Source organism: Chiloscyllium plagiosum, chromosome 7 (assembly GCF_004010195.1).
Source record: "Chiloscyllium plagiosum isolate BGI_BamShark_2017 chromosome 7, ASM401019v2, whole genome shotgun sequence".
Taxonomy (NCBI): Eukaryota; Metazoa; Chordata; class Chondrichthyes; order Orectolobiformes; family Hemiscylliidae; genus Chiloscyllium; species Chiloscyllium plagiosum.
In genome coordinates this window covers 85,514,440-85,528,368 of record NC_057716.1, presented here as the reverse complement: position 1 = coordinate 85,528,368, position 13,929 = coordinate 85,514,440, and the positions used below count along the sequence as shown (strand labels likewise).

Sequence of the window (13,929 nt, the reverse complement as noted above, 5' to 3'; positions counted from 1 at the left end):
TTCCAACGCCCCTCCCCCAAGTCCCTCGTCCCTACCTTTTATCTTAGCCTGCTTGGCATACTTTCCTCATTCCTGAAGAAGGGCTCATGCCCAAAACGTCGATTCTCCTGCTCCTTGGATGCTGCCTGACCTGCTGCGCTTTTCCAGCAACACATTTTCAGCTCTGATCTCCAGCATCTGCAGTCCTCACTTTCTCCTAAATTCTTGCTTTGTTCTAAGAAGACCTCATAAAATCCATATTTGCTGCAAATCTTAATCACCTTGTTGGTAATTTTATTAATTTATAACCTGAACAATGACCTGATAATGTATTCCTTCACTTTCCAAGCAGAAGATCACATGGCGGCCCAGAATAAAATGAAATAAATTCGGAAATATAACAGCACTTATTAGTTCCCTGGGCCTCACTACATTTACCTAGATAGAAGGATGCATATTAGCTCATTAAGAATGGAAATGTGATGCTGAACTGATGGAATCATATAACAGGCAACCAAATCCATAACAACCTAGCTACCAAAAACATAGCATCTCTTTGTGAACTACAAGCTTGATAAGTAATATGTTAACTTTATCGCCATACCTACACTACAACATTATTACCATGTAATCAACTAGTACAATGTTTCTATGGTAATTGATGGGTGAGGAGAAGAGAGATCAGAGCTTCTTAATGTGTTCTTAGAAGAAAGATTAACTTTATTAAGGCAGATAACAGACACAGCTACACATTTCCTGCTGTGGCAATGGTCAAATGAAACACTGATGAATGGAATATTTGAACCCAAAGTCAATAATGTTTTCGTTTCTTCCTGTCTCCTTGGAGGAGCATAAAATACATTTAAAACGTCAAATGAGTTACCTGTATGCTTCCATGGTTGATGTTTGAGGAATGTTGGGACTGTTGACGCTGCATCTGTGCTAACTGTTGTCTCTGCATTTGAACAAGCTGTTGTTGATGGGTGTGGTATTGCTCTTCCGTTATACCGCCTGTCACTGCAAAAGGAAAAAAAGTTTATATTTTAACAGCAGCCGAAGTTTAAATATTTAATATTTTTAAGTTAATCAGGGACAAAGTGACAAATATTTCAGACGTTTAAAAACATTCATAGTTTGTGCAATAGACATCAATGTACACATCAAAATGATTTTCCAAGATGAGTCCAATGTACATGCAGAGCAAAGTGTAAAGGTAAAGTTGTCATAGTCCTAGCAGACCATAGGGCTATCATTAGACAGAGAAACAACTGATTTAATCTGAGGTTGAGAAAGACAGTCCTCCATGGTCACCTCAGCTGGTGCAGGAATTGAATCTACACTGTTGCTGTTACTCTGCGTTGCAAACCAGCCAACCAAGATAACCGATCCCCAGGGCAAAGCATATTATGAAACAAATGAAACTATAATGTGTAAGCACAGAAAATATTTGTACAAGGTAATGTGAAGAGAACAAGGGAGAAAGAGAAAAAAAAAACAAAAGGAGAAAAGTTATTTTAAATCTGAACATTACTGTTGTAATCACTTCTAACCAATTGTTCAGAATCTGCAAATTCTATGGTTATTGAAACAGAAAGACTCACATAACTGCATTACTCACCAGATATCCTATTCCTACTGGTGATCATGGTACTTGATGATAAAATAGAAGACACTGGAATTCTTTTTTTATTCACATTCTGTCCTAACTTTTTGGAAGTACTGTGGTTATCACTGTCCTGAAGCGGGGATAACCGAGGCTGGAAGTGCCGCAATCGGCATGCTTTGATATTGCTTAGTATTTCACTAAGTGATAGTCTATTTGAAAAGTCTTTATTGGAAGAAATGGTCCATGAGTCATCAGACGGAAAAGCAGCTGGGGAACTAGGAGATGACAGCATTTCAGGATCAATTTGGCGTAGAATATGATCATGATCTGTGGATGCACGATCTAACAAAAACCTAGAAGGGGAGAAAAAAGTCTGTTTTAAATCTCCGCAGTTGCTCTGAACACAAAGAAATAAGATCAGGTGGTTGCTGCAAAAACCATAAAACATAGGGATTGGTGTAGGCCATTCAGTCTCTCAAGTCAAATAGGATTCAATAGATTGGATGTTCTACAAAGCCATTCTCCTATCTTTTCCCCATAATCTTTTGATTCCCCTATTGATCAAGAATCTCTCTCAGCCTAAATATACACAAGGAGTCCTTACCACAACTTTCGGTGGTAAGGAGTTCCAAAGACTCACAACATTCAAGAACAATTTCCTCCTCTTTTCAGTCTTACATTTGTACCCCTTTATTCTGAAACTATGCCCTCTAGTCCTTGATACTTCCACGAGGGAAAACATTCTCTCAGAATTAACCTTGCTAAGCTCCTTAAGAGTCGTTTATGTTTCAATGAGATTACCTCTCATTCTTCTAAACTCCAATGAGTAGATTCCCAACCTGTTTCGTATTTGCCCATATTTCGCCTTTGCCCATAGACAACCTCCCATACCGGGATCATCCAAAAACCTTCTCAGAATTGCCTCCAAATGAAATAATAGCTTCCCTTAAATAAGGAGACCAAAATCGCTCACAGCACTCCACATAGTCGCACTAGAACCTAGTATAGTTGCATAGACTTCCCTACTCTTATATTCCAACCACCTGAAATAAGGGCTAACATTCCATTAGCCTTCCTGGTTACCTGATGAACTTGTGTGCGAGCTATGTCTTTCAGGAAGTACCTGCCAAGTCCCATTGTATTGCAATTTTTATCATTTAAATACTGTTTTGTTCTTTTCATCTCTCTTCCAAAATGAACAATTTTACATTTTTTCAAATCAGACTGTTTGCCAACTTGTTGCCCGCTTACTTAACCCATTAATATCTCTGTAAACTGTGCTTGTATGAACTAATTAATATTATGATGAATTTGTTCTGAATAAAGTTAAACATAATTAACAAATAAAAATACAAAACGCTTGAAAGACTCAACGATCTGGCAGTATCTGCAGAACCAGAAACAGAGTTAGTGTTTCTGATTACTGAACTTTCACTGGATTTAATTTTGATGGAAGATAATTAACCTGAAATAATAACTTTTTCTCCACGATGGTACTGATCTGCTGCATATTTCCTGTTTTTGTATTTATTTCAGATTTCTAGGAAACACAGTCCTATACAAAGCACCTGAATTTAGCAATTCTGAAAGATCAAAAACTGACTCCATGTAATTTTTAATAGTATTTAATAGATTATTTTCAATAATACTTTCAAGTTGCCAAGAACATCAACAAGAAATGAAGCTAGTTTTTAAAAACCTCCCCATAATTATGAGCTTACAAACCTCTAGAATACCTTGAATTTGACCTAATAGAATCATGGTTTATGATGCTAAACATCTTTTCAATTTTCTTTCTTTTTTGTAACAATTTTCGTTTGTACCTAAACGTAAATATTTATGTACAAAGAATGAACCATCTCTATTTTATCAAATGATTAGGAGATTGGGAGAGAGGTAACTGGAGTCACAGGTAGATAGAGTAGTGAAGCCGACTTTTGGTAAGCTTGCCTTGGTCAGTGCTTTGAATATAGGAGTTAGGAGGTAACATTGCAGCTGTACAAGACATTGGTTAGGGCACTTTTGGAATACTGCATTCAGTTCTTGTCTCCCCGCTATAGAAAAACGTTGTCAAACTTGAAAGCGTTCGGACAAGATTTACAAAGATGTTGCCAGGGCTGGAGGGTTTGAGCTACAGGGAATGGCTGAATAGGCTGGGGCTATTATCCCTGGAGAGTCAGAGCTGAGGAGTGACGTTATAGAGGTTTATAAAATCATGAGAGGCATGGATAGGATGAATAGACAAGGTCTTTTTCCTGAAGGTAGGGGAATCCAAAACCAGAGGGCATAGGTTTAAGATGAGTGGAAAAAGATTTAAAAGGGCTATACAGGGGAACCTCGATTATCCGAATGAGATGGGCGGGCACTATTTCGTTAGGATAATCAATTATTCAGTTAGTCGATTAAATGCCTTTCCTCTGGGGCTGTGAGTTCTTAAAGTCTGCTCCTTGTTCAGGAGACTGCAGCAGCACACAGCTCGTGAGGCCCCCCCAATCCCGTCCAACACTGCCCCCTGCCCCCCCAACACCGTCCCCATCCCCATAACATCCCCCCGCCCCCAAAACCTGCCCCCTGACACCGGCCCCCGCACTCCCCCGGCTCCACCTCCAAAACCGACCCGCTGCCCATCCCCGTCCAGCACTGTCCTCGCCTCCCTCCACCTCCATCCAGCATTGCCCCCGCCCCCATCCCTTTCCAGCACTGCCGCCACCACCCCCATCCCCTTCCAACACCAACCCCGCCCCTCTCTGGGTCAGCCGGACTGGACACCAGCAATGAGACTGCTGCTGCTGCCGCCTTTGTGGGGTAAGTTTCCAAATAGCGCGCACGCACACACACTCTTTTTACTGCAACTTTTTGATGGGTTCTACCAGTGTTGGTCAGATTATCTTGGGGGTGGGGGGGGGTGTGTGCATGCGTGTGTGGGATTGTGTGTGCATGTGTGGGTTTAGGGTTCAGGGAAAGTGTGGGGAGAAAGAGGCCAGGAAGTCAGTCATTTGAAGATGGTGCCAGTTTAATCACTGCAAACAAAAGACGCAATCACTGTTAGAAACATACCTTTGACGTAATGTTTCAATCGGGACCTCGAGCTCTCTTTCGGATAATCTGATTTTTGGATAACTGGTATTCGTATAATTGAAGTTCCACTGTACAGGGCAACTTTTTCATGCAGAGTGTAGTGTGTGTATGGAATGGGCTGCCAGAGGTGGTGGAGGAGGATGGTACAATTACAACATTTAAAAGGCATCAGGATGGCTATATAAATAGGAAGGTCTAGAGGGATATGGGCCAAATACTGGCAAATGAGATTAGATTAATTTAGGATACCTGGTTGATGCAGATGAGTTGGACAGAAAATAGCAGATTGCGGGGGGGACCTGATTGAGGTCTACAAATTCATGAGGGGTTGAGACAGGGTCGATAGAGATAAACTTTTTCCCAGGATGAGGGATTCAATAACAAGAGATCATGCGTTCAAGATGAGAGGAGGAAAGTTTAAGGGGGATACACGTGGAAAGTACTTTACACAGAGGATAATAGGTGCCTGGAATGTATTGCCAGCAGAGGTAGTAGAGGCAGGCACGGTAGATTCATTTAAGTTCCGCCTGGACAGATGCATGAGTAGGTAGGAAGCAGAAGGATACAGATCTTTAGGATTGGATGATAGGTTTCGACAGTGGATTTGGATTGACACAGGCTTGGAGGGCCTAAGGGACTATTCCTGGCCTGTAAATTTTCTTTGTTCTTTGAATGGTTTGTTTTCATGCTATAAGTACTCTATCGCTCCTGCCTTCCTTATTCTCTGACATCTGCTGTTTCTCAAATGTCAGCACCCAGACATTTACTAGATTATTAATTAATTGACAAATTCTTATAATTTTTTTGAATAAGTATAGTATCCTATTCCTTTCAATGAACACTTATGAATGTTGCAGCCCCAACTCATGTTGCCGTGGGCGGCACGGTGGCATAGTGCTTAGCACTGCTGCCTCACAGCACCAGGTGACTGACTGTGTGGAGTTTGCACATTCTCCCAGTGTCTGTGTGGGTTTCCTCCGGGTGCTCCGGTTTCCTCCCATAGTCCAAAAATGTACAGGTTAGATGAATTGGCCATGCTAAATTGCCCGTAGTATTAGTTGAAGGGGTAAATGTAGGGGAATGGGTCTTGGTGGGTTGCGCTTCAGTCGGTCGGTGTGGACTTGTTGGGCCGAAGGGCTTGTTTCCACACTGTAAGTAATCTAATCTAATGTTGCAAAATTGCACACTGCAACCCTCATTAGGGATCATGCAATGTTGTCCACTGCAAAGACTGCCAAACCAGCTAAGCACGGTGGGAGGCACAGTGGCTCAGTGGTTAGCATTGCTGCCTCACAGCACCAGGGTCCCAGGTTCAATTCCAGCCTCAGGTGACTAACTGTATGGAGTTTGCACATTCTCCCTGTGGTGGGTTTCCTCCAGGGGCTCCAGTTTCCTCCCACAGTCCAAAGATGTGCAGGTCAGGTGAATTGGCCATGCCAAATTGTCCATAGTGTTAGGTTAGAGTGGTGCTGGAAAAGCACAGCAGGTCAGGCAGCATCCGAGGAGCAGGAAAATCAACGTTTCAGGCAAAAGCCCTTCATCAGGAATCCTGCTTTCTATTTATATATTTGGGTTTCTTTAAATAGAAAGCAAAAATTATCAGCAGTGCTTCGCCTGGAGGCCCACTGAAGATATTACCTAGTAGGGTGACAAAACGTCTGGAACTGAATCTTCCAGCTCAGCGAGCAAACCTACATCCAGAACCTTAACCTGAGCTACAAATCTTCTCAAAACTCACTAAAACATGGATAGTGGAACTGCTCCCAAGTTATTACAAAGGATCGGAGCAGCAATGTGTAGTTGATGGTGAGCAAAGCGCCTTCCAAGCAGTTCACAATCATTTGAAAAACATTATTATTAGTTTCTGACAAAAGAAGTACTTTGTACAGAAGCCTCGGACTTGGGTGCATTTCAAACTCCTCATAGCTCGTCAGTTTTAGAAAGCAGTTCTTAATGCTCAAGTGCTCTAACCACCTGCTTTGGAACGCAGTGCAAACCTCGTGCACTTATGGAAAGAGGGAATCTCAAATCGCTAATTGCCCTTCTCAAAATTTTCAACTGGTGTGTTGTTTTCAGTGACACAGCACACTCCTAACCAACCACTGAGAAGGTCAGAAAAAAGCAGCATTACATCAAAATCCTGACAGTCTAATTTCCTGTGGAAAAAGTGAGGACTGCAGATGCTGGAGATCAGAGCTGAAAAATGTGTTGCTGGAAAAGCGCAGCAGGTCAGGCAGCATCCAAGGAGCAGGAGAATCGACATATGCCCGAAACGTCGATTCTCCTGCTCCTTGGATGCTGCCTGACCTGCTGCGCTTTTCCAGCAACACATTTTTCAGCTCTGATTTTCTGCAACAATTCCACCCCAAAGTGGCTTGGGCATCCCCATGTACATCAGGAATAAAATTGCAAACGGCAAGCTACAGGGTCTACTCCAACCTAACCCTGCCCTTATTCAAGGATGTCCTCAACTAGCAACAAGTCCTCCCTGACACTACCCCAAATGGTTAAGAGCACCACGCTGATGACCAATAGGAAGGACTCACAGGAGAAAACATCCACCAGAAATCACTTTCTCATTGTAGACCTCACTGCCCATTCATCCAGTTTTGATCTCCCATGGTGACAGTGGGTCCTTTCAAAGAGAGTTTCTGGACTGGCTAAGGTCTCAGTATCAGCGGGGTCCCTTAGATTATCGTCTATAGCTGTGGTCAAAACCAAGCAGTGAGTCACACTGTCAAGGAGTATTTGCTGACTAACCTTGAAAGAGGTCTTACAGAACTTTATCTAGCAAATAACAAAAGCTATTGCTTGGCTTTCTGACTAGTCACGTGCTGAATAAAACATAAAACCTGCAATCGGTGCTCAGTCAGAATTAGCAATTGCTGATGACAGCATTAAGTCCTTAACTTACAATTTGAGCATTTTAAGAAGAGAGACAAAAGGCAGAGATTCCAGAATGGATTTCAAAAGTTTGTGGTCAAGACAGCCAAAGACAGGGGAGATGCAAAAGAGCAAAGTTGAAGAAAATCCAGAATGTATAGGTTTGTAGGGCTGAAGGAGATTGTAAACAAGATAATGGAAGGTGCTGATCAAACAGAAGTCAAGTTAGGTCAGAACACATGATAAATGGACGAACAGAAGCTGGCGCTTAAGGGCAAGAACTTGGCAGATGGAATGTAATGTGGAAAAATGTGAGATTTTGCACTTTAGCAAGAGGTATAGAGCAAACGAATAATATTTAAATAGAGAAAGACTGTAGAAAGCTACAGACGAGGGATTTGAATCCTCATACATGAATCAAAAAACAGGGTTTAGGACAAAAATGCTACACAGCTGTCATATTAGCTTCAGTAAAACAGCAGAAATATTTTTAAAATTAGAAATATTTAATATTTACAAAAAATAATTTTGAATAAACCTGCACATTATTTTGAGTGCTAGTCAAATAACAACAGTAACATACCCACTTAACAATGATTCTTTGTTATGTTAAATAATCAATATTACATAAATGCCATTCCATTAGTTGAAACTATCTTGCAAATGCACAACTACAAAGTGCACAAGTCTCTAGCACAAAGACATTAATTCAATTTTAACTTTTTATTAAATAAAAGTGCTCACAGGATAATCAAAAGGAGCAAATTTTCAACAATTCAACAAATGAAATTGTTAAGATTCAACACCCTCAGGAACTCCCAAATTCTCTTCAAGTTTCTTTTAGGTAGTCAAAATCTTGCATACCTTCCTCCGCGACCTATGCGCCTCCGTGCTAAACCTATGCACCTTCTTGGAACTGTGAGCGTAGTTAAGCAATATCGGTACCGTGACTCACTTAGCCGAGCTGATTCAGATGTTTCCAATGGACAAGTACTCATTTGACCCAAGTGAGGCTGTAACAGATCAGAAGGTTATAAAATAAAATGAGTATTGATTAAATTATGAATGATTTATTTTTCACCACTTTACTTTCTTGGATCTATGAAAAGCTTTAAGGATGACCGTTAAAACTAAATTAATTGAAACCAATGAAATGAAACTTTCAACATTCGATGAGATTAATGTTAGAGTTAACATATGAAGAAAGAGTGACAGCCCTTGACATCAAGGCTGCATTTGACTACGGTAGAGTCAATAAAGTGTGGTGCTGGAAAAAGCACAGCAGGTCTGGCAGCATCTGAGGAGCGAGAGAGTCAACATTGCGGGCTTAACCCTTCATCAGGACTGGGGAGAGGGAAGGGGGCTGAGATACAAATGGGGGAGGGAATGGGATGGCAATAGTTGGGCAAAGGTAGAAGGTAATTGTAGTAGGTTGGTGTGAAGTGTGAAGCAAATAGGTAGGAAGGAAGATGAACAGGTAGATCAGGTCAAGACGATGGAGAAGTCGGAGGGTTGACTGCGGTAGTATCAAGGACTCCTGGCAAGAATGGAGTTAATGGGAATCAGGGGAATATTCTCCTCCGATTGGAGAAATACCTAGCACAAAGGAAGATGGTTGTGATTGTTAGAAGCCAGTCACCTCAGCACTAGGACATAGGTTCCTCAGGGGAGATATTTTTGAGCAATCTTTTCACACGTGTTATGATATGCCTCTGGAACAGGTGGAACTTAAACTCAGGCTTTCTATGTTAGAATTCTTTCTATGTTAGAATTTGGCAGACTACCAGTGTACCAGTTTTACAGGGTAGATTTTTTTTTTTAAAATCAACCTGTTCAGAGATGTTATTACATATCTCTGGAGTAGATGGGCTTGAACCCAGGCTTCCTAGCTTACAGGCAGGGATATTACCATTGTTCCACTGTTCCTTAATGTAGTGCATAGAGCCCAGTCATTTTCAGCTGCTTGAATGAATTTTTCTTCTATTGTAAGATTCACTGTTGAGTGCATAATGTCTCTATAGACACTCAAACAGTGCATGTCCAAATGTAGCAGACCTGGACAATATTCAGGTTTGAACTGAGAAGTGGCAAGTAACATTTGCGCCACACAAATGCCAGACAACAATTATCAACAAGAGAGAATCTAACTATCATCCTTTGACATTCAATCGTGCTACTGTCACTGAATCCCCAATTAACAACAACCTGGGATTACCATTGACCAGAAACTGAACTAGCCACATAAATAGTGGCTACCAGAGTAGGTCAGGGGATAGGAATCTTGCAGTCACTCACTTCCTGACTCGATGGGTATCTACCATCTATCACACGAGTCAGGCATATGACAGAATACTCTTCATTTGTCTGGATGACTGCAGTTCCAACAACACTCAAGAAGCTTGATACCATCCAGGACAAAGCAGTCTGCTTGATTGGCACCACATCCACAAATATTCACTCCCTTCAATACCAATGCTCAGTAGTGGCAATGTGTACAATTTTCAAGATGCATTCAAGAAATTCACTAAGGATCCTTGGATAGTATCTTCCAAACCCGCAACCACTTCCATCTAGAGGGACAAGTGCAGCAGATACATGGGAACACTTGCATGTTCCCCTCAAAGCCACTCATAATGCTGACTTAGAAGTATATCATTGTTCCTTCAGTAAAATTGAGTTAAAATCCCAGAATTTCCCCCTTCCTAACAGCATTGCTGGCCTACCTGCAGCATATGGACTGCAGCAGTTCAAGAAGATGAAGGAGGCGATTGACCTCTAACAACCACAACCATCTACCTTTGAGCTAAATATGGCTCATAAATGCCAGTTTTAATCTTGAATCTCATTAGGCCCTATTTTTCTGCCAGATTCTTGATGCAAATATACTTAGTCACACATAGCTGCCCCATTTTTAACATTACAAGTAACCACATGTTAAAACTATTGCAGTGGCCTTCAAGTGAGGCATTTTGAGGAACTATTTAAATGCAAGTCTTTATTTCTTTGGGCAAGGCAATACTTAAAAGACTTCTAGAGATTTAGATTCACTATGATGATGTCAGGAACTAAATATTTTAACAATAAGGGATTAACTAAGATTATTTCCACGAGAACATAAAGGCTTGGAGCAGATTTAATTATTTTATTTAAATTTATGAAGAGTTTTACTGGAATGAATAAGAAGACACTTGTTACTGGCTCGTGAGCCAGTCACAAGTGGCTGTTGTTTAAAATGGTCACCAACAGAATGATGTGAGGGAGAATTTCTTTGTACAAATTATTACTGAAGCATGGAATGTTCTACTATGGGGAGTCATTGTCATGTAAATCATTGATCCTAAAGGGAAAGTGGATACATAGAGAAGAACAGAACAATAGGGAGGCACTAGTGGAAATTAATGTTGTGTTTCTCCAGGAAAAAGTGAGGACTGCAGATGCTGGAGATCAGAACTGAAAATGTGTTACTGGAAAAGCGCAGCATGTCAGGCAGCATCCAAGGAACAGGAGAATCGACGTTTCGGGCATAAGCCCTTCTTCAGGCCCTGACCTGCTGTGCTTTTCTCCAGGAAAAGTCCATCAAACACCTATTGTCCTGTATTCCTCTTAGAGAGCACAAAAACGGATGTGATTCATCTCTTCTAGCCAATTCATAACACTGGAACAAAATCTACTACTTTTGGTTTTCAGAATAAAAGTTCTCCTGGTGAAATCATCAAATTTGGTTTTCTAATGTTATTTCAAGCATAGAGATGTCCCAACTGCAAAAATATGAATGCCTACATAAAACAAGGCTGTTGCTTTTTAAGAATAAATGCCAACTGGTCCAAACAGCCTATTTTAGTGTTTTAAGTTCTATGCATTAAAAAAAATCCACAAAATTAATTTATTGAAATTGTGATCTCCCCTTCTCCAAAATCCTGCCTTTTAAACATTTGCAATTTGCAGCAAATACAACAGGTAAATAATTTGGAAGACATTTCAAATCACTGTTATATGCTTAAACATTACACACGAAGAAAAAATTTATATGGTTTCTTACAGCATAGTACTGGCAACCTGCTTTCCTCCTGAAAGCAAAAGGCCCATCAGGATCACTGTCTTCTTCAGGTTCTGATACTGGAGAAGGAACCTAATGGGGAAAAAAACCTATCAGTGCTATTTCCATTTTTAGACAGTTAAGAGGGAACACAACTTAATCGCCCAAATAATGTGTACAAATTTTCTTCTCAGGAAGATTAATTAGGACAATGGTACATCTTAATACTGCAAAATATGTGCAATTTCCCCTTCATTTAATGAAACTAATCAGGTCATAGTGTCATAGTCATACAACGCGGATACAGACCCTTCGGTCCAATCAGTTCATCCTGAACATAATTCCAAACTAAACTAGTCCCACCTGCCTGTTCTTGGCCCATATCCTCCAAACCTTTCTTATTCACGCATCTATACAAATGTCTTTTAAACATTATAATTGTATCCCATCCACCAGTTTCTCAGAAAGATCATTCCACACGTGACCCACCCTCTGTGTAAAATATTTGCCTCATGTCTATTAAATCTCTTTCCTCGCACCTAAAAAATCATTCACACTAATTATTTCTCTTTTTAAATCATCAACAGATATGGGCATTGCTGGCTAGGCTCACTGGACAGGAAAAGTTAAGTGGAACAAAAAATGAATGTGCACTAATACATCTTTGTACTGTGACAAGGATAGAAGTGAAGTCTAGTTATGCCTCAGTTTGTTTAAAATATATATATTTTCTATTCACTGTACAGCCACTTATAGACCACAATGCTTCCAATCAACGGTTTGCTTTCTAAATTCATATAACATTTAAAATAAAAGTAAACTTATGATGCTGGAAGTACACCCTCCTGTCATTGATGGTGCTGTACCAAATGTAACACATGAAGTTCTTTTATAACAGGTGGCTGCGTTCTTGTGCAACCCCACATTATAGAAAAATCGCTCTTTAGAAACAGCGCTTAGTGTTAACAATGTAATTGCACTACAGCCAATACACGTTTGAAAAATTTGTGCTTTAGAAACAGTTCCCCCAATTCGTCAAACGCATTACAGTGAAATCGTGTTAACAAAACGTACATTATAGCAGAACAACCTGTAGTGACATGCTGAAATTATAGAATAAGTTTAGAAAACAGTTAGTACTAAAAACGTGGACAGAATTCAGATTTTTCTTTAAAAATGTATAATTTTAAAATATGGCTTGAATTACATCTCCATGCCCTTGCTAATTACATTTTGTCTTTACCACCAGAAGATTCACATTTGCCTGCCCATTATTTGTAACACCATGACTGAAAAGGAAATCCACAGAATATCTTTCTAGATTAAAAGTAATTGGAATTTAAATGGTGCTGAAACTCAACCTGCAGAATAAATACGCAAGGAATTACTGATCATGCCTTGATCTCAAAAGGATTTTGGCCTTCGAGACTCAAATATTTATTTTATTTATATAGCTCTTTTAACATGACAAAACATCCCAAATTGTAAAAGAGCAACGGAGTTTTACCAGGTTCTTCATTCCTTGATCTACACTCTCCACAATGGAGAGTATAGGCGTGCATGATATTTAGGCAGTGTTTAGTGACATTTGTAATTGCAGGCAACTATGCATGGGCAACAAGGAGGGCCCAGGAGCCATGAGGTCTTCTCTCTCTCTCCTCCCATATTCCCCCCTGCTCAGCCATGTCACTGAAACCATTTCAATGCGCGTGGGTGATTTAAAGTGCGCATAGTAAGCATTCGCTGGTATCAGCGATTGCAGTCCAATATTTCAACAGAAAGTAATTAAATTACATGCTACTTTCTGGAACAATTTAACTAACATGCAAATGCTATTATTGTATCAATCATTTCTAGTGTGACATTTACTGCCTTTCAGAGTAAAAGCAGAAAGCAATACAGAGGAACCTCGATTTTCCCAATACCAATTATCCGAAAATCGGATTATCCGAAGGAGGTCTCGAGATCCCGATGGAAGCATTACATCAAAGACGTGTTTCCAACAGTGATCGCGTCTTTTGTTTACAGTGATTAAACAGGCATCATCTCCAAATGACTGACTGCCCCGCCCTCTCTCTCTTCTCACACTTTCCCTGGAGTTCTACACAGGGGTGTACTGTAAACCCCTGTTCCCCACATAATCTCTCCAACATTGTCCTGTACAGGGCAAATGTGGAACCTGTCAAAAAGTTATATGTGTGGCAGTGGCTGTGTGTGTATGCTATTTGGAGACTTACCCCACAAAGGCAACTGCATCAGCAGCAGTGTTATTGTCCAGTCCAGCTGCCCCAGAGAAGGGGAGAGTGTGGACGAAGTTGGGGGTGGGCAAAGGGTGTGTTGGATGGGG

The 13,929-nt window shown here is 40.6% G+C and overlaps 1 protein-coding gene across 3 annotated transcripts in view; it reads right to left on the bottom strand.

Moving 5' to 3' along the window:
- epc2 (enhancer of polycomb homolog 2 (Drosophila)) overlaps nucleotides 1–13,929 on the bottom strand; it is a 72,127-nt gene that overhangs the window by 10,367 nt on the left and 47,831 nt on the right. For all 3 annotated transcript variants that reach the window (XM_043694133.1, XM_043694132.1, XM_043694134.1), the window contains exons 8-11: nucleotides 11,586–11,675; nucleotides 8,411–8,559; nucleotides 1,598–1,938; nucleotides 863–996 (exon numbers count right to left, since the gene is read on the bottom strand). In XM_043694133.1, coding sequence (XP_043550068.1) covers nucleotides 863–996; nucleotides 1,598–1,938; nucleotides 8,411–8,559; nucleotides 11,586–11,675 — 714 coding nt within the window. The remainder of the gene's footprint in view (nucleotides 1–862; nucleotides 997–1,597; nucleotides 1,939–8,410; nucleotides 8,560–11,585; nucleotides 11,676–13,929) is intronic.